Source organism: Gadus macrocephalus, chromosome 12, assembly GCF_031168955.1.
Source record: "Gadus macrocephalus chromosome 12, ASM3116895v1".
NCBI classification, from domain to species: Eukaryota; Metazoa; Chordata; class Actinopteri; order Gadiformes; family Gadidae; genus Gadus; species Gadus macrocephalus.
Window position 1 is genome coordinate 27,455,378 of NC_082393.1, and position 18,051 is coordinate 27,473,428.

At 39.9% G+C, this 18,051-nt stretch overlaps 1 protein-coding gene across 1 annotated transcript in view; it reads left to right on the top strand.

Moving 5' to 3' along the window:
* Positions 1–12,378: 12,378 nt before the first annotated feature.
* The window catches only part of plvapb (plasmalemma vesicle associated protein b), a 6,730-nt gene continuing 1,057 nt past the window's right edge, over positions 12,379–18,051 (top strand). The window contains exons 1-7 of the mRNA XM_060066543.1: positions 12,379–12,819; positions 13,459–13,644; positions 14,123–14,222; positions 14,733–14,934; positions 15,068–15,287; positions 16,413–16,562; positions 16,756–16,881. Of these exons, the coding sequence (XP_059922526.1) occupies positions 12,625–12,819; positions 13,459–13,644; positions 14,123–14,222; positions 14,733–14,934; positions 15,068–15,287; positions 16,413–16,562; positions 16,756–16,881 (1,179 nt within the window). The 5' untranslated portion in view covers positions 12,379–12,624. The remainder of the gene's footprint in view (positions 12,820–13,458; positions 13,645–14,122; positions 14,223–14,732; positions 14,935–15,067; positions 15,288–16,412; positions 16,563–16,755; positions 16,882–18,051) is intronic.

Consider the following 18,051-nt stretch of genomic DNA (forward strand, 5'->3'; position numbering starts at 1 on the left):
AGAAAAAAAACATAAGGGGTAACACTTGTTTTTTATTGGTCGTCATGAAAAAACATAAGGGGTAACACTGTTGTTTTTTATTGGTCGTCAAGAAAAAAAACATAAGGGGTAACACTTGTTTTTTATTGGTCGTCATGAAAAAAACATAAGGGGTAACACTGTTGTTTTTTATTGGTCGTCATGAAAAAAAACATAAAGGTTAACACTATTGTCTTTGTCAAATAAAGTATAAGTCGTTTTTTATTGGTTGCCATGAAAAAAAACATAAGGGGTAACACTGTTGTTTTTTATTGGTCGTCATGAAAAAAACATAAGGGGTAACACTTGTTTTTTATTGGTCGTCATGAAAAAAAAAAAAAGGGTTAACACTGTTGTTTTTTATTGGTCGTCATGAAAAAAAAACATAAGGGGTAACACTGTTGTTTTTTATTGGTCATCATGAAAAAAAACATAAGGGGTAACACTGTTGTTTTTTATTGGTCTTCATGAAAAAAAACATAAGGGGTAACACTGTTGTTTTTTATTGGACGTCAAGAAAAAAAACATAAGGGGTAACACTTGTTTTTTATTGGTCGTCTTGAAAAAAACATAAGGGGTAACACTGTTGTTTTTTATTGGTCGTCATGAAAAAAAACATAAAGGTTAACACTATTGTCTTTGTCAAATAAAGTATAAGTCGTTTTTTATTGGTTGCCATGAAAAAAAACATAAGGGGTAACACTTGTTTTTTATTGGTCGTCATGAAAAAAACATAAGGGGTAACACTGTTGTTTATTATTGGTCGTCATGAAAAAAAACATAAAGGTTAACACTATTGTCTTTGTCAAATAAAGTATAAGTCGTTTTTTATTGGTTGCCATGAAAAAAAACATAAGGGGTAACACTGTTGTTTTTTATTGGTCGTCATGAAAAAAAAAATAAGGGGTAACACTTGTTTTTTATTGGTCGTCATGAAAAAAAACATAAGGGGTAACACTTGTTTTTTATTGGTTGTCATGAAAAAAAACATAAGGGGTAACACTGTTGTTTTTTATTGGTCGTCATGAAAAAAAACATAAAGGTTAACACTATTGTCTTTGTCAAATAAAGTATAAGTCGTTTTTTATTGGTCGTCATGAAAAAAAACATAAGGGTTAACACTGTTGTTTTTTAATTGGTTGTCATGAAAAAAAACATAATGGGTAACACTGTTGTTTTTTATTGGTCGTCATGAAAAAAAAGATAAGGGGAAACACTGTTGTTTTTTATTGGTCTTCATGAAAAAAAACATAAGGGTTAACACTGTTGTTTTTTATTCGTCGTCATGAAAAAAAACATAAGGGGTAACTCTGTTGTTTTTTATCGGCCGTCATGAAAAAAAAGATAAGGGGAAACACTGTTGTTTTTTATTGGTCTTCATGAAAAAAAACATAAGGGTTAACACTGTTGTTTTTTATTCGTCGTCATGAAAAAAAACATAAGGGGTAACTCTGTTGTTTTTTATCGGCCGTCATGATAAAAAACATAAGGGGTAACACTGTTGTCTTTGTCAAATAAAATATGGGTCGTTTTTTATTGGTCGTCATGAAAAAAAACATAAGGGGTAACACTGTTGTTTTTTATTGGTCTTCATGAAAAAAAAAAAAAGGGTTAACACTGTTGTTTTTTATTGGTCGTAATGAAAAAAAACATAAGGGGTAACACTGTTGTTTTTTATTGGTCGTCATGAAAAAAAACATAAGGGCTAACACTTGTTTTTTATTGGTCGTCATGAAAAAAAACATAAGGGTTAACACTGTTGTTTTTTATTCGTCGTCATGAAAAAAAACATAAGGGGTAACTCTGTCGTTTTTTATCGGCCGTCATGATAAAAAACATAAGGGGTAACACTGTTGTCTTTGTCAAATAAAATATGGGTCGTTTTTTATTGGTCGTCATGAAAAAAAACATAAGGAGTAACACTGTTGTTTTTTATTGGTCTTCATGAAAAAAAAAAAAGGGTTAACACTGTTTTTTATTGGTCGTCATGAAAAAAAACATAAGGGGTAACACTGTTGTTTTTTATTGGTCATCATGAAAAAAAACATAAGGGGTAACACTGTTGTTTCTTATTGGTCTTCATGAAAAAAAACATAGGGGGTAACATTGTTGTTTTTTATTGGTCGTCAAGAAAAAAAACATAAGGGGTAACACTTGTTTTTTATTGGTCGTCATGAAAGAAACCATAAAGGTTAACACTATTGTCTTTGTCAAATAAAGTATAAGTCATTTTTTATTGGTCGTCATGAAAAAAAACATAAGGGGTAACACTGTTGTTTTTTATTGGACGTCAAGAAAAAAAACATAAGGGGTAACACTTGTTTTTTATTGGTCGTCTTGAAAAAAACATAAGGGGTAACACTGTTGTTTTTTATTGGTCGTCATGAAAAAAAACATAAAGGTTAACACTATTGTCTTTGTCAAATAAAGTATAAGTCGTTTTTTATTGGTTGCCATGAAAAAAAACATAAGGGGTAACACTGTTGTTTTTTATTGGTCGTCATGAAAAAAAACATAAGGGGTAACACTTGTTTTTTATTGGTCGTCATGAAAAAAAACATAAGGGGTAACACTCGTTTTTTATTGGTTGTCATGAAAAAAAACATAAGGGGTAACACTGTTGTTTTTTATTGGTCGTCATGAAAAAAAACATAAGGGGTAACACTTGTTTTTTATTGGTCGTCATGAAAAAAAACATAAGGGGTAACACTGTTGTTTTTTATTGGTCATCATGAAAAAAAACATAAGGGGTAACACTGTTGTTTTTTATTGGTCGTCATGAAAAAAAAGATAAGGGAAACACTGTCGTTTATATCGGCCGTCATGAAAAAAAACATAAGGGGTAACACTGTTGTTTTTTATTTGTCGTCATGAAAAAACATAAGGGGTAACACTGTTGTTTTTTATTGGTCGTCAAGAAAAAAAACATAAGGGGTAACACTTGTTTTTTATTGGTCGTCATGAAAAAACATAAGGGGTAACACTGTTGTTTTTTATTGGTCGTCAAGGAAAAAAACATAAGGGGTAACACTGTTGTTTTTTATTGGTTGTCATGAAAAAAAACATAAGGGGTAACACTGTTGTTTTTTATTGGTCGTCATGAAAAAAAACATAAAGGTTAACACTATTGTCTTTGTCAAATAAAGTATAAGTCGTTTTTTATTGGTTGCCATGAAAAAAAACATAAGGGGTAACACTGTTGTTTTTTATTGGTCTTCATGAAAAAGAACATAAGGGTTAACACTTTTGTTTTTTATTCGTCGTCATGAAAAAAAACATAAGGGGTAACTCTGTCGTTTTTTATCGGCCGTCATGATAAAAAACATAAGGGGTAACACTGTTGTCTTTGTCAAATAAAATATGGGTCGTTTTTTATTGGTCGTCATGAAAAAAAACATAAGGAGTAACACTGTTGTTTTTTATTGGTCTTCATGGAAAAAAAAAAAAGGGTTAACACTGTTGTTTTTTATTGGTCGTCATGAAAAAAAACATAAGGGGTAACACTTGTTTTTTATTGGTCGTCATGAAAAAAAACATAAGGGGTAACACTGTTGTTTTTTATTGGTCGTCATGAAAAAAAACATAAGGGGTAACACTTGTTTTTTATTGGTCGTCATGAAAAAAAACATAAGGGGTAACACTGTTGTTTTTTATTGGTCATCATGAAAAAAAACATAAGGGGTAACACTGTTGTTTTTTATTGGTCGTCATGAAAAAAAAGATAAGGGAAACACTGTCGTTTTTATCGGCCGTCATGAAAAAAAACATAAGGGGTAACACTGTTGTTTTTTATTTGTCGTCATGAAAAAACATAAGGGGTAACACTGTTGTTTTTTATTGGTTGTCAAGAAAAAAAACATAAGGGGTAACACTTGTTTTTTATTGGTCGTCATGAAAAAACATAAGGGGTAACACTGTTGTTTTTTATTGGTCGTCAAGGAAAAAAACATAAGGGGTAACACTGTTGTTTTTTATTGGTCGTCATGAAAAAAAACATAAGGGGTAACACTTGTTTTTTATTGGTCGTCATGAAAAAAAACATAAGGGGTAACACTTGTTTTTTATTGGTTGTCATGAAAAAAAACATAAGGGGTAACACTGTTGTTTTTTATTGGTCATCATGAAAAAAAACATAAAGGTTAACACTATTGTCTTTGTCAAATAAAGTATAAGTCGTTTTTTATTGGTCGTCATGAAAAAAAACATAAGGGTTAACACTGTTGTTTTTTATTGGTTGTCATGAAAAAAAACATAAGGGGTAACACTGTTGTTTTTTATTGGTCGTCATGAAAAAAAAGATAAGGGGAAACACTGTTCTTTTTTATTGGTCGTCATGAAAAAAAACATAAGGGGTAACTCTGTCGTTTTTTATCGGCCGTCATGATAAAAAACATAAGGGGTAACACTGTTGTCTTTGTTAAATAAAATATGGGTCGTTTTTTATTGGTCGTCATGAAAAAAAACATAAGGGGTAACACTGTTGTTTTTTATTGGTTGTCATGAAAAAAAACATAAGGGGTAACACTGTTGTTTTTTATTGGTCGTCATGAAAAAAAACATAAAGGTTAACACTATTGTCTTTGTCAAATAAAGTATAAGTCGTTTTTTATTGGTTGCCATGAAAAAAAACATAAGGGGTAACACTGTTGTTTTTTATTGGTCGTCATGAAAAAAAACATAAGGGGTAACACTTGTTTTTTATTGGTTGTCATGAAAAAAAACATAAGGGGTAACACTGTTGTTTTTTATTGGTCGTCATGAAAAAAAACATAAAGGTTAACACTATTGTCTTTGTCAAATAAAGTATAAGTCGTTTTTTATTGGTCGTCATGAAAAAAAACATAAGGGTTAACACTGTTGTTTTTCATTGGTTGTCATGAAAAAAAACATAAGGGGTAACACTGTTGTTTTTTATTGGTCTTCATGGAAAAAAAAAAAAGGGTTAACACTGTTGTTTTTTATTGGTCGTCATGAAAAAAAACATAAGGGGTAACACTTGTTTTTTATTGGTTGTCATGAAAAAAAACATAAGGGGTAACACTGTTGTTTTTTATTGGTCGTCATGAAAAAAAACATAAGGGGTAACACTTGTTTTTTATTGGTCGTCATGAAAAAAAACATAAGGGGTAACACTTGTTTTTTATTGGTTGTCATGAAAAAAAACATAAGGGGTAACACTGTTGTTTTTTATTGGTCATCATGAAAAAAAACATAAAGGTTAACACTATTGTCTTTGTCAAATAAAGTATAAGTCGTTTTTTATTGGTCGTCATGAAAAAAAACATAAGGGTTAACACTGTTGTTTTTTATTGGTTGTCATGAAAAAAAACATAAGGGGTAACACTGTTGTTTTTTATTGGTCGTCATGAAAAAAAAGATAAGGGGAAACACTGTTCTTTTTTATTGGTCGTCATGAAAAAAAACATAAGGGGTAACTCTGTCGTTTTTTATCGGCCGTCATGATAAAAAACATAAGGGGTAACACTGTTGTCTTTGTTAAATAAAATATGGGTCGTTTTTTATTGGTCGTCATGAAAAAAAACATAAGGGGTAACACTGTTGTTTTTATTGGTTGTCATGAAAAAAAACATAAGGGGTAACACTGTTGTTTTTTATTGGTCGTCATGAAAAAAAACATAAAGGTTAACACTATTGTCTTTGTCAAATAAAGTATAAGTCGTTTTTTATTGGTTGCCATGAAAAAAAACATAAGGGGTAACACTGTTGTTTTTTATTGGTCGTCATGAAAAAAAACAGAAGGGGTAACACTTGTTTTTTATTGGTCGTCATGAAAAAAAACATAAGGGGTAACACTTGTTTTTTATTGGTTGTCATGAAAAAAAACATAAGGGGTAACACTGTTGTTTTTTATTGGTCGTCATGAAAAAAAACATAAAGGTTAACACTATTGTCTTTGTCAAATAAAGTATAAGTCGTTTTTTATTGGTCGTCATGAAAAAAAACATAAGCGTTAACACTGTTGTTTTTTATTGGTTGTCATGAAAAAAAACATAAGGGGTAACACTGTTGTTTTTTATTGGTCGTCATGAAAAAAAAGATAAGGGGAAACACTGTTCTTTTTTATTGGTCGTCATGAAAAAAAACATAAGGGGTAACTCTGTCGTTTTTTATCGGCCGTCATGATAAAAAACATAAGGGGTAACACTGTTGTCTTTGTTAAATAAAATATGGGTCGTTTTTTATTGGTCGTCATGAAAAAAAACATAAGGAGTAACACTGTTGTTTTTTATTGGTCTTCATGGAAAAAAAAAAAAGGGTTAACACTGTTGTTTTTTATTGGTCGTCATGAAAAAAAACATAAGGGGTAACACTTGTTTTTTATCGGCCGTCATGAAAAAAAACATAAGGGGTAACACTGTTGTTTTTTATTTGTCGTCATGAAAAAACATAAGGGGTAACACTGTTGTTTTTTATTGGTCGTCAAGAAAAAAAACATAAGGGGTAACACTTGTTTTTTATTGGTCGTCATGAAAAGACATAAGGGGTAACACTGTTGTTTTTTATTGGTCGTCATGAAAAAAAACATAAGGGGTAACACTTGTTTTTTATTGGTCGTCATGAAAAAAAACATAAGGGGTAACACTTGTTTTTTATTGGTTGTCATGAAAAAAAACATAAGGGGTAACACTGTTTTTTATTGGTCGTCATGAAAAAAAACATAAAGGTTAACACTATTGTCTTTGTCAAATAAAGTATAAGTCGTTTTTTATTGGTCGTCATGAAAAAAAACATAAGGGTTAACACTGTTGTTTTTTATTGGTTGTCATGAAAAAAAACATAAGGGGTAACACTGTTGTTTTTTATTGGTCTTCATGAAAAAAAACATAAGGGTTAACACTGTTGTTTTTTATTCGTCGTCATGAAAAAAAACATAAGGGGTAACTGTCGTTTTTTATCGGCCGTCATGATAAAAAACATAAGGGGTAACACTGTTGTCTTTGTCAAATAAAATATGGGTCGTTTTTTATTGGTCGTCATGAAAAAAAACATAAGGGGTAACACTGTTGTTTTTTATTGGTCTTCATGAAAAAAAAAAAAAGGGTTAACACTGTTGTTTTTTATTGGTCGTCATGAAAAAAAACATAAGGGGTAACACTGTTGTTTTTAATTGTCGTCATGAAAAAAAACATAAGGGGTAACACTTGTTTTTTATTGGTCGTCATGAAAAAAAACATAAGGGTTAACACTGTTGTTTTTTATTCGTCGTCATGAAAAAAAACATAAGGGGTAACTCTGTCGTTTTTTATCGGCCGTCATGATAAAAAACATAAGGGGTAACACTGTTGTCTTTGTCAAATAAAATATGAGGGGTAACACTGTCGTTTTTTATTGGTCGTCATGAAAAAAAACACAACTATCGTTTTTATCAAATGAAACATGAGGGGTAACACTGTCGTTTTTATCAAATGAAACATATGGGGTAACACTGTCGATATTCATACATTAAAACATAGGGGGTAACACTGTTGTTTTTATCAAATGAAACATGAGGGGTGACACTGTCGTTTTTCTTTGGTCGTCATGAAAAAAACCATAAGGGGTAACACTGTTGTTTTTTCATTGGTCGTCATGAAAAAAACATAAGGGGTAACATTGTCGTTTTTATCAAATGAAACATGAGGGGTAACACTGTCGATATTTATTCATTAAAGCATAGGGGGTTACACTGTCGTTTTTATCAAATGAAACATGAGGGGTGACACTGCGTTTTTCTTTGGTCGTCATGAAAAAAACCAAAAGGGGTAACACTGTTGTTTTTTATTGGTCGTCATGAAAAAAAACCATAAGGGGTAACACTGTTGTTTTGTATTGGTCGTCGTGAAAAAAAACATAAGGGGTAACACTGTTGTTTTTTCATTGGTCGTCATGAAAATAAACATAAGGGTTAACACTGTTGTTTTTTTATTGGTACATGAAAAAAAAACATAAGGGGTAACACTGTTGTTTTTTTATTGGTCGTCATGAAAAAAAACATAAGGGGTAACACTGTTGTTTTTTATTGGTCGTCATGAAAAAAAACATAAGGGTTAACACTGTTGTTTTTTTATTGGTCGTCATGAAAAAAAAACATAAGGGGTAACACTGTTGTCTTTGTCAAATAAAATATGAGGGGTAACACTGTCGTTTTTTATTGGTCGTCATGAAAAAAAACATAAGGGGTAACACTGTTGTCTTTGTCAAATAAAATATATGGGGTAACACTGTCGTTTTTTATTGGTCGTCATGAAAAAAAACACAACTATCGTTTTTATCAAATGAAACATGAGAGGTAACACTGTCGTTTTTATCAAATGAAACATATGGGGTAACACTGTCGATATTTATACATTAAAACATAGGGGGTAACACTGTTGTTTTTATCAAATGAAACATGAGGGGTGACACTGTCGTTTTTCTTTGGTCGTCATGAAAAAAACCATAAGGGGTAACACTGTTGTTTTTTTATTGGTCGTCATGAAAAAAACCATAAGGGGTAACACTTGTTTTTCTTTGGTCGTCATGAAAAAAACATAAGGGGTAACATTGTCGTTTTTATCAAATGAAACATGAGGGGTAACACTGTCGATATTTATTCATTAAAACATAGTGGGTAACACTGTTGTTTTTATCAAATGAAACATGAGGGGTGACACTGTTGTTTTGTATTGGTCGTCGTGAAAAAAAACATAAGGGGTAACACTTGTTTTTTAATTGGTTGTCATGAAAAAAAACATAAGGGTTAACACTGTTGTTTTTTTTATTGGTACATGAAAAAAAACATAAGGGGTAACACTGTCGTTTTTATCAAATGAAACATAATGGGTAACACTGTCGTTTTTCTTTGGTCGTCATGAAAAAAACCATAAGGGGTAACACTGTTGTTTTTTATTGGTCGTCATGAAAAAAAAACACAACTATCGTTTTTATCAAATGAAACATAAGGGGTAACACTGTCGATATTTATCCATTAAAACATAGGGGGTAACACTGTTGTTTTTAATCAAATGATACATGAGGGGTGACACTGTCGTTTTTCTTTGGTCGTCATGAAAAAACCATAAGGGGTAACACTGTTGTTTTTCTTTGGTCGTCATGAAAAAAAACATAAGGGGTAACACTGTTGTTTTTTTATTGGTCGTCATGAAAAAAAACATAAGGGTTAACACTGTTGTTTTTTATTGGTCGTCATGAAAAAAAACATAAGGGGTAACACTGTTGTTTTTTATTGGTCGTCATGAAAAAAAACATAAGGGGTAACACTGTTGGTTTTTTATTGGTCGTCATGAAATAAAACATAAGGGGTAACACTCGTTTTTATCAAATGAAACATGAGGGGTAACACTGTCGATATTTATTCATTAAAGCATAGGGGGTAACACTGTCGTTTTTATCAAATGAAACATGAGAGGTGACACTGCGTTTTTCTTTGGTCGTCATGAAAAAAACCAAAAGGGGTAACACTGTTGTTTTTTATTGGTCGTCATGAAAAAAAACATAAGGGTTAACACTGTTGTTTTTTTACTGGTACATGAAAAAAAAACATAAGGGGTAACACTGTTGTTTTTTTATTGGTCGTCATGAAAAAAAACATAAGGGGTAACACTGTTGTCTTTGTCAAATAAAATATAAGGGGTAACACTGTCGTTTTTTATTGGTCGTCATGAAAAAACACATAAGGGGTAACACTGTTGTCTTTGTCAAATAAAATATAAGGGGTAACACTGTCGTTTTTTATTGGTCGTCATGAAAAAAACCACAACTATCGTTTTTATCAAATGAAACATGAGGGGTAACACTGTCGTTTTTATCAAATGAAACATAAGGGGTAACACTGTCGATATTTATCCATTAAAACATAGGGGGTAACACTGTCGTTTTTATCAAATGAAACATGAGAGGTGACACTGTCGTATTTCATTGGTCGTCATGAAAAAGAACATATTTGAAAAAAAAAAGAAAAGTGTCCTTGTCAAATAAAACATAGGGGGTAACACTGTCGTTTTTATCAAATGAAACGTAAAGGGTAACACTGTTGTTTTTTTATCTGTCGTCATCTAAAACCCATAAGGGGTAACACTGTCGAAATGTATCGAATAAAACATCGGGGTAACAGGGGCTCATCCGTGCGGGATCCTCGGCCGTTCAATGGGACTCAGCTCCCAGTTCCTCTAACGGTCTTCGATTCAAGGAAACAGGATTTACTTTTAATAAGAATACAGAAAAGAACCAATGGCCTCTTGTTCATTTTTAGTGGGACACATTATTGTATAGTGATGAAAGTAAAGTCCCCCCCCCCTTCCCTTAGAATTTTTAAAATACAAAGTGCAATGGAGACATACTGACGGGACTTGAACTCAGAACTCCAGGGCCTAGATTGTTAGGCTCGTGAAATCGGTTCCCGTGAAGACCCATTCTCCATTCAGCCCTCCACACACAAGGACCTGCCAGGGCAGCACGCAGGTACTGGGGCCATCACAACCATTACAAATAAAAATATACTTTAACTCTATTCAGTATGCGGGGATTTTTGTTTTTTAACCAATTGACTGTTCTCCATGTATCAGATACATATATTCAATTAATAAAGTACATTAGTGCAGCTTTCAATCTTTTATTGCTGACATCAAAACATTGCAAGAATGAAAGTATAGTTTTTAAAAGTTTTTAAACTTTAAACTAAGATTCCGTAAACCTCAGAATAAAATGATACTACTACAGGCAATATGTTCCTTTGGAATAGTTTTGAACTTTTATGTTCCACTATTTCCAGAGGACCCAGGATTGCCGAATATGAACCTAATTGGCACACAAATAGCTTCATTTACCCATGGAAGCAAGCAAACAAATGGGACAAACTGGGATTGTACTGGATTCTACCCAACCTCAATAACCTCGTCCTCTTTTCAAAAGCTCTGTGACCGGAGCCGTGCTGACACAGGGACACATCTTGGATACGTTTGAAAGATGAAGACAGCTCGGAGGCGGATCTCAAGACGGATGCCACAAGATGTTTAGAATACCGCACTCAAATATAATGTTGCGTTCGGTCCGTTTGCATTTTTTCGTTCATTGCCTTCAACCTGACAGCCTGCTGCTGATCTTTGAGTCTGGGGTGGCGGCTGTGGACTTAAATCTCCAATATTCTGTTTGGACTGCAGTACCCATTTGAATCGCTTGGTGTCAATGTTTAATATTGTACCTTTAATAGAAAATATGACTGTTTTTTTTGCTCAGAACTCAGTTTGGTTAGTCTTGGTAAACGTCTGTCCTGGTGTTCAGGGTCTGTCAGGTATATGATTAGTTTCCGTTGCAGACAGGTTGGCAGGAAGTAACTGGGTAACAGGAAGCACCCTGGCTTAGAGAAATCTCTCCGTTCAACTCCTGGTCTGATGTGACAGCTCCTCACGTCACCAGTTTCTGTGTGTGTGTGTGTGTGTGTGTGTGTGTGTGTGTGTGTGTGTGTGTGTGTGTGTGTGTGTGTGTGTGTGTGGGGGGGGGGGGGGGGGGTCAGGGTTGGGAGGGTCTGCTGTACTATAGGGAGTATTTGTTCTGCCAGTGGTCCCTAAAGAGTGACAGCTCCCCATTGTTTCCCGCTCTCACTACTGGCCGAGATGCCTCCTTTCTGCGGGAGCTCAGGCAGGATGTTTCAGGGTTGCCTTATTTAGTGTTTTCCATAGGTGATGGAATGTGTTCAGGAATGCTGTTGTATTCCCTCGAGGGCTAGGTCTGACTCTACGCGTGAAGAGCTCCCCTCGACCTCTTCTCGATCCAGGATGACATTTTCCCTCTTCATCAGTACCCCGTGCCACGCCCGGTCTAAAGGGAACTCCTGCAGTGCCAGGAGTTCTAATACCAGTTTTCTGCTAGGAGTGTGTGTGTGTGTGTGTGTGTGTGTGTGTGTGTGTGTGTGTGTGTGTGTGTGTGTGTGCCCATGTGCCCGTGTGCCTGCATCATCGTATGTGTGCATATCTGTGTGTATGTGTGTGAGTGTCCTGGCGCGTGTTTTTGTCTGTGTGCGTGCGTATTGAAGGGTGTGTTGTGTGTGTGTGTGTGTGTGTGTGTGTGTGTGTGTGTGTGTGTGTGTGTGTGTGTGTGTGTGTGTGTGTGTGTGTGTGTGTGTGTGTGTGTGTGTGTGTGTGTGTGTGCGTGCGTGCGTATTGAAGGGTGTGTTTGTGTGTGTGTGTGTGTGAATGCGTATGGAAGGGTGAGTGTCTGTGTGTGGGGGGGAGGATGAGGGAGGGTGTGTGTGTGTGTGTGGGGGGGGGGGGGGTGAGGGAGGATGAGGGAGGGTGTGTGTGTGTGTGTGTGGGGGGGGGGGGTAGGGGGTGGTCCAGGATACACTGGATGTCTGCCTCACGCAGCGTTTATAAACATGGCCCCTTCTAGCGACTCAGGGTCAGTGTTTACATCCATCCCGCCACACCGGCTCTGCTCCTGGACTGGTCCTATCGTCTAGAACAGCCCCATGAGAGCTGAACCCGCTCTGCAGCAGGTCTGGTCTCGTCTTCAACAGAGCACTTAAGCAAAGCATCCTAGGGAGGAAGAAAAGCTCTGAAGGATTCCGACAAGATTCCGACTAGCCGCCAACCCCTCTCTGCCGCGGCCATGTACAGCAGCAGCTACCCACGGGCCAGGCTGGGCCTGGACCCGCTCCACAAGGCCCGAGGGAAGAGCTGCGGCTACTACATGAGGATCGTCTTCTTCTTCTCGTCCCTGATCCAGTCCCTGATCATCGCCAGCCTGGTGCTGTTCCTGGTGTACGGGCAGCCCGAGAAGTCTGCTGAGGAGCTGAGGATCACGGTGAGTGTGGAGGACAGATAACCCTAACCCTAACCCTAACCCTAACCCTGTTCCTGGTGTACGGGCAGCCCGAGAAGTCTGCTGAGGAGCTGAGGATCACGGTGAGTGTGGAGGACAGATAACCCTAACCCTAACCCTAACCCTAACCCTGTTCCTGGTGTACGGGCAGCCCAAGAAGTCTGCTGAGGAGCTGAGGATCACGGTGAGTGTGGAGGACAGATAACCCTAACCCTAGCCCTAGCCCTAGCCCTAGCCCTAACCCTTACCCTAACCCTAGCCCTAACCCTAGCCCTAGCCCTAGCCCTAGCCCTAGCCGTAGGGCAGATCCCAGTCCTGGAGGGTCCCTCTTTGGTCCATCGTTGTGCTTGAAGCTGCTCAGATTCTGTGCTTTGATCCTTTACTAAATAATAATAATGTGAGGAGCTTTAATTAGTGATGTCATATTTCAATAATATCGTTGAATAACTTGTCACACTACAAGTGTCAAGTCTGTAGTAATTATGTATACATGAGTATATATATATATATATATATATATATATGGTGTGTATGTATAGATGGTATATGGTATGTATATATATATATATATGGTATGGTAATGATGACGGAGAATCTAAATACCTTGCAATGTGTGAGAAGGAGATGGAGCAGAACTTCAACCAGCTGAGTGGGAACAACATCCAGCTGAGGAAGGAGAAGGGGGAGCTGGGGGCGCAGCTCGGGGCGGCCGCGGCCCAGAAGGCTGCCCTGGAGAAGGAGGTGGCGCAGCTGAAGACCAGCGCCAACAGCTCGGCCAAGCTGCACCAGGCCGGCCAGAAGAAGCTGGTGAGTCTGGGGGTATTCTTAGAGGATCCTCTCAACTGGAGAATGGGTACTGTAGAGTGAACTGGGACTTCAGGTACATTATTTCAACTACAATTCGTATTTTTTTGCATTTTCTTTAGGTGTATTTTATGGGTTGCATCTGTTCGAAACACTTTACAATAAGGGTACAGTAATTAACCATTTATGAACATTAGCTAATGCAGTTAGCTAGCTAATCTCAGCGTAAATCTAGAGATTGGGGTTAGGGTTGTGGGTTAGGGTTAACAATAAAAGTTCAAATGAACACCATTACCTTGGTTAAGATGAACACTATAAGTAAACAGCATTAGTGAATTATTGCTAGACCATCAGTTAACTGTTGTAATGGTAATGGTTAATGTAATGGTTCCTGAATGTACCCTTCTTGTGAAGTGTCAACCATCAACCCAAGGTGTTGTAATCTTCTGACTTTGTGAACCGTTGTTCTCTCCTGTCTCAGGTGCAGTGCGAGGAGGAGAAGAGGCTGACTCTCACGCGATGTGCAGCACAGCCACAGTGTCCCCCTGGGCCTCCGGTCAACCCCTTCGCTCTCTTTAACAGTATGTCCTCACAGTGGCTCCCTGTGTGTGTGTGTGTCCCCCTGTGTGTGTGTCCCTGTGTGTGTGTCCCTGTGTGTGTGTGTGTGTGTGTGTGTGTGTGTGTGTGTGTGTGTGTGTGTGTGTGTGTGTGTGTGTGTGTGTGTGTGTGTGTGTGTCCCAACACTATGTCCCATCTCATCTGCTATTATCAGTGAGTTCTCTTCCTCTCATTCCAAGACAAGTGTAAAGTACGGCCTCAAGTCAATTAAAGCACCAACCCCAGTTGGTGGGTTAGGGTTAGGGTTAGGGTTACCAGTTGAACGACGCATCCAGACCTGTGGCACACTTGGCTGTTGGACTCCCAGCCAAAGGTTTCTGGGTTCAATCCCCAATGCCCCCATCCCATACCTCTTTGCATCCTTAAGAAAGATGCCCTAACCCGACCCTTAACTCAATCCTGTTCCTGAAGACCATGCATGGGCCTTGTTCCTGACCAGAAGGTCCCGGTCACTGAAGGGTTTTCTTCTCCAGACGAGCGGAAGGTGCTTCAGAGCCTCAACGAGCAGCAGAGAGCCATGCTCAGACTCCTGGAGGCCAACTTCACCCAGACGGTGACGTACCTGAGCCAGGAGAGAGACGGCGCCATCAGGGACCGCGACGCACACAACCAGGAGGCCATCGCCACGCGGCAACACAACCTCCGCATGCAGGAGCAGCTCAGCGCCTACACCAGGTGTGTGTGTGTGGGTGTGTGTTTGCGTCTGCATGCCTACTGTATGTGTGTGTCTTTATAAGCAACAGGTCTATGTTGAACGTTATCAAGCTTAGGGTTAGTTATAATGCTTGTTTTCTATTTCCCTGACCAGGAAGTGCAAGGAGGACTTTGCCAAGTCTCTGGAGGGCATCCAGACGGTGACCAGCGCCTTCCTGGCTCGGATCAACGACCTGTTCCCCCACCACCTCACCTTCCACCTCACCTGCGCCAAGCAGCAGGAGCAGATGGAGAAGACCCGAGCCAACTGCACCAACCTCTCCCGGGAGGTGGAGGACCGCTTCCAAAAGTACCTCAACGTCGTCGGAGACCAGGTGTGTGTGTGTTGTGCGTTTGATAAGTGAGGCTATAACTGCGTATTCTCCTGTGGTCATGATAGGTGGAGACAGTGCAGTTCCATCTCTTGTGAGAGATGCTAAGCCTGTGCAGCAGTGCAAAGTTATACGTTGAGCATTGAAATACTTTTATACCACACTTATTCCACACATGTTTGATTGTGTGTGTTTGTGTGTGTGCGTGCAGTCGTGAGGGCGTGTGTGCATGTGCATGTGTGCGTGTGTGTATGTAAGTGTTTGATATATCATATCCTGTTTCTGTATAATCTACAGTAGAAGAGTTCAATCCTTTACCGTTCCTGTCAGCTTCATTTGACAGATCTTAGTTACATTGGCGGGAAACCAGTTCTCCCAGAAGGAAACCAGTTCTCCCAGTAGGAAGCTCTTGCTTCCCACACTGCTGTTCCATCTCATTGAGGTGATGGCTGTGTTAGGGCTGAGATAGTGAGCCTTTCTCCAACGGGTCACCGTGTGTCCTCAGCCAATGAATCACTTGATAAATTATCTGGAAACAGCTGTCATAGAAAAGTCCAACTTGTCCATTTGTTGCCTCACATCTGTTTATTCAGTCCGTTGCTCATTTCCGAAGACGGAAAGACCCCACTCTCTGACGAATATAAATCATGATTAGAACGTGAACCTTGAAGAGGACGATATCATTATTATGGTCTGCTAACAAGTGTAGACCACTAAATCTCCTTCTCAATATGGAGACGCTTGAGAATAATAAATTAAGTGTGGTGGTAAAGTGAATAGAGTGAATAAAGGTGAATGGACTAGTGTGCATGGTGGTAAAGTGAATAGATCTTTTTAATGAATAAATACAATACTGTATGTCATTATCCAATGCAACTTACTTCCAATGCAAAAAATTAATTATCTTGAATACTGACTTTAATTCCTTCTGAATGCCCCAAAGTAATTTGTTCGTACACTATGCAATCAATTCATAGTCCATAAATATGGAGGGGGGGGGGGGGGGGGGGGTGTATTTATATGCTGTCTTTTCAAAGTAATGTATTAAGAAATGCACGTAGCGATAAATGGCTGTAGTTTAAAAAAGCAGGAGGAAGGCGTCGACTCATCATCCTCTCCCCGCTGCAGGTGGCGAACATCCAGGCTCTCTCCAGCAAGCTGGAGGTCCAGAGCTCCCAACTGACCTCTGACCTGCAGACCTGTGAGCAGACCCGCGTTGGCATGGCGGCAAAGAGCGACCAGCTGGTCCAGGAGGCCCAGAAGACTCACGACACCAGGGTACGCCCGATGTCTGCTCCATAAAGCCTAACCCTAACCCTAACCCTGTCTGCTCCATAATGCCTGGTGGAAGGTGGAACTTCTGAGCATTCAGGAAATTAAAAACCTAACTTTTTGAGAGAACAAATGTCAGCACCCCTTCAGGGGTCCATTAAGCTGTTGGTATGAGTCCGGTCTCTTTGTGTTTGTGCAGATGAAGACGATCCTGTTGGAGCAGAACCGCCTGCGGGAAGAGAAGCAGCTGATGGCCCAGCGGCTGGCAATGGTGGAGGGGGAGAACCGGAGAGTCCAGAACCTGGGGGCTCTGCCCAACTGCAAGGTACTGACCCCCCCCCACTATAGGACAGACAGCCCCCCCCACTATAGGACAGACAGCCCCCCCCACTAGAGAACAGACAGCCCCCCCCACTAGAGAACAGACAGACCCCCCACGATAGGACAGACAGCCCCCCCCACTAGAGAACAGACAGACCCCCCACTAGAGGACAGACAGACCCCCCACTAGAGGACAGACAGCCCCCCCCCCACTAGAGGACAGACAGCCCCCCCCACTAGAGGACAGACAGCCCCCCCCACTAGAGAACAGACAGCCCCCCCACTAGAGGACAGACAGCCCCCCCACTAGAGAACAGACAGCCCCCCCCACTAGAGAACAGACAGACCCCCCACTAGAGGACAGACAGACCCCCCACTAGAGGACAGACAGACCCCCCACTAGAGGACAGACAGCCCCCCCCACTAGAGGACAGACAGCCCCCCCCACTATAGGACAGACAGCCCCCCCCACTTGAGAACAGACAGCCCCCCCACTAGAGAACAGACAGACCCCCCACTAGAGGACAGACAGCCCCCCCCACTAGAGGACAGACAGACCCCCCACTAGAGGACAGACAGACCCCCCACTATAGGACAGACAGCGCCCCCCACTAGAGGACAGACAGCCCCCCCCACTAGAGGACAGACAGACCCCCCACTAGAGGACAGACAGCCCCCCCCACTAGAGGACAGACAGACCCCCCACTAGAGGACAGACAGACCCCCCCACTAGAGGACAGACAGACCCCCCCACTAGAGGACAGACAGAACCCCACTAGAGGACAGACAGACCCCCCCCACTAGAGGACAGACAGACCCCCCCCCCACTAGAGGACAGACAGACCCCCCCCCCACTAGAGGACAGACAGACCCCCCCCCACTAGAGGACAGACAGACCCCCCCCCACTAGAGGACAGACAGACCCCCCCCCACTAGAGGACAGACAGACCCCCCCCCCACTAGAGGACAGACAGACCCCCCCCACTAGAGGACAGACAGACCCCCCCCACTAGAGGACAGACAGACCCCCCCCCACTAGAGGACAGACAGACCCCCCCACTAGAGCACAGACAGACCCCCCCCACTAGAGGACAGACAGACCCCCCCCCACTAGAGGACAGACAGACCCCCCCCCACTAGAGGACAGACCCCCCCCACTAGAAGACAGACCCCC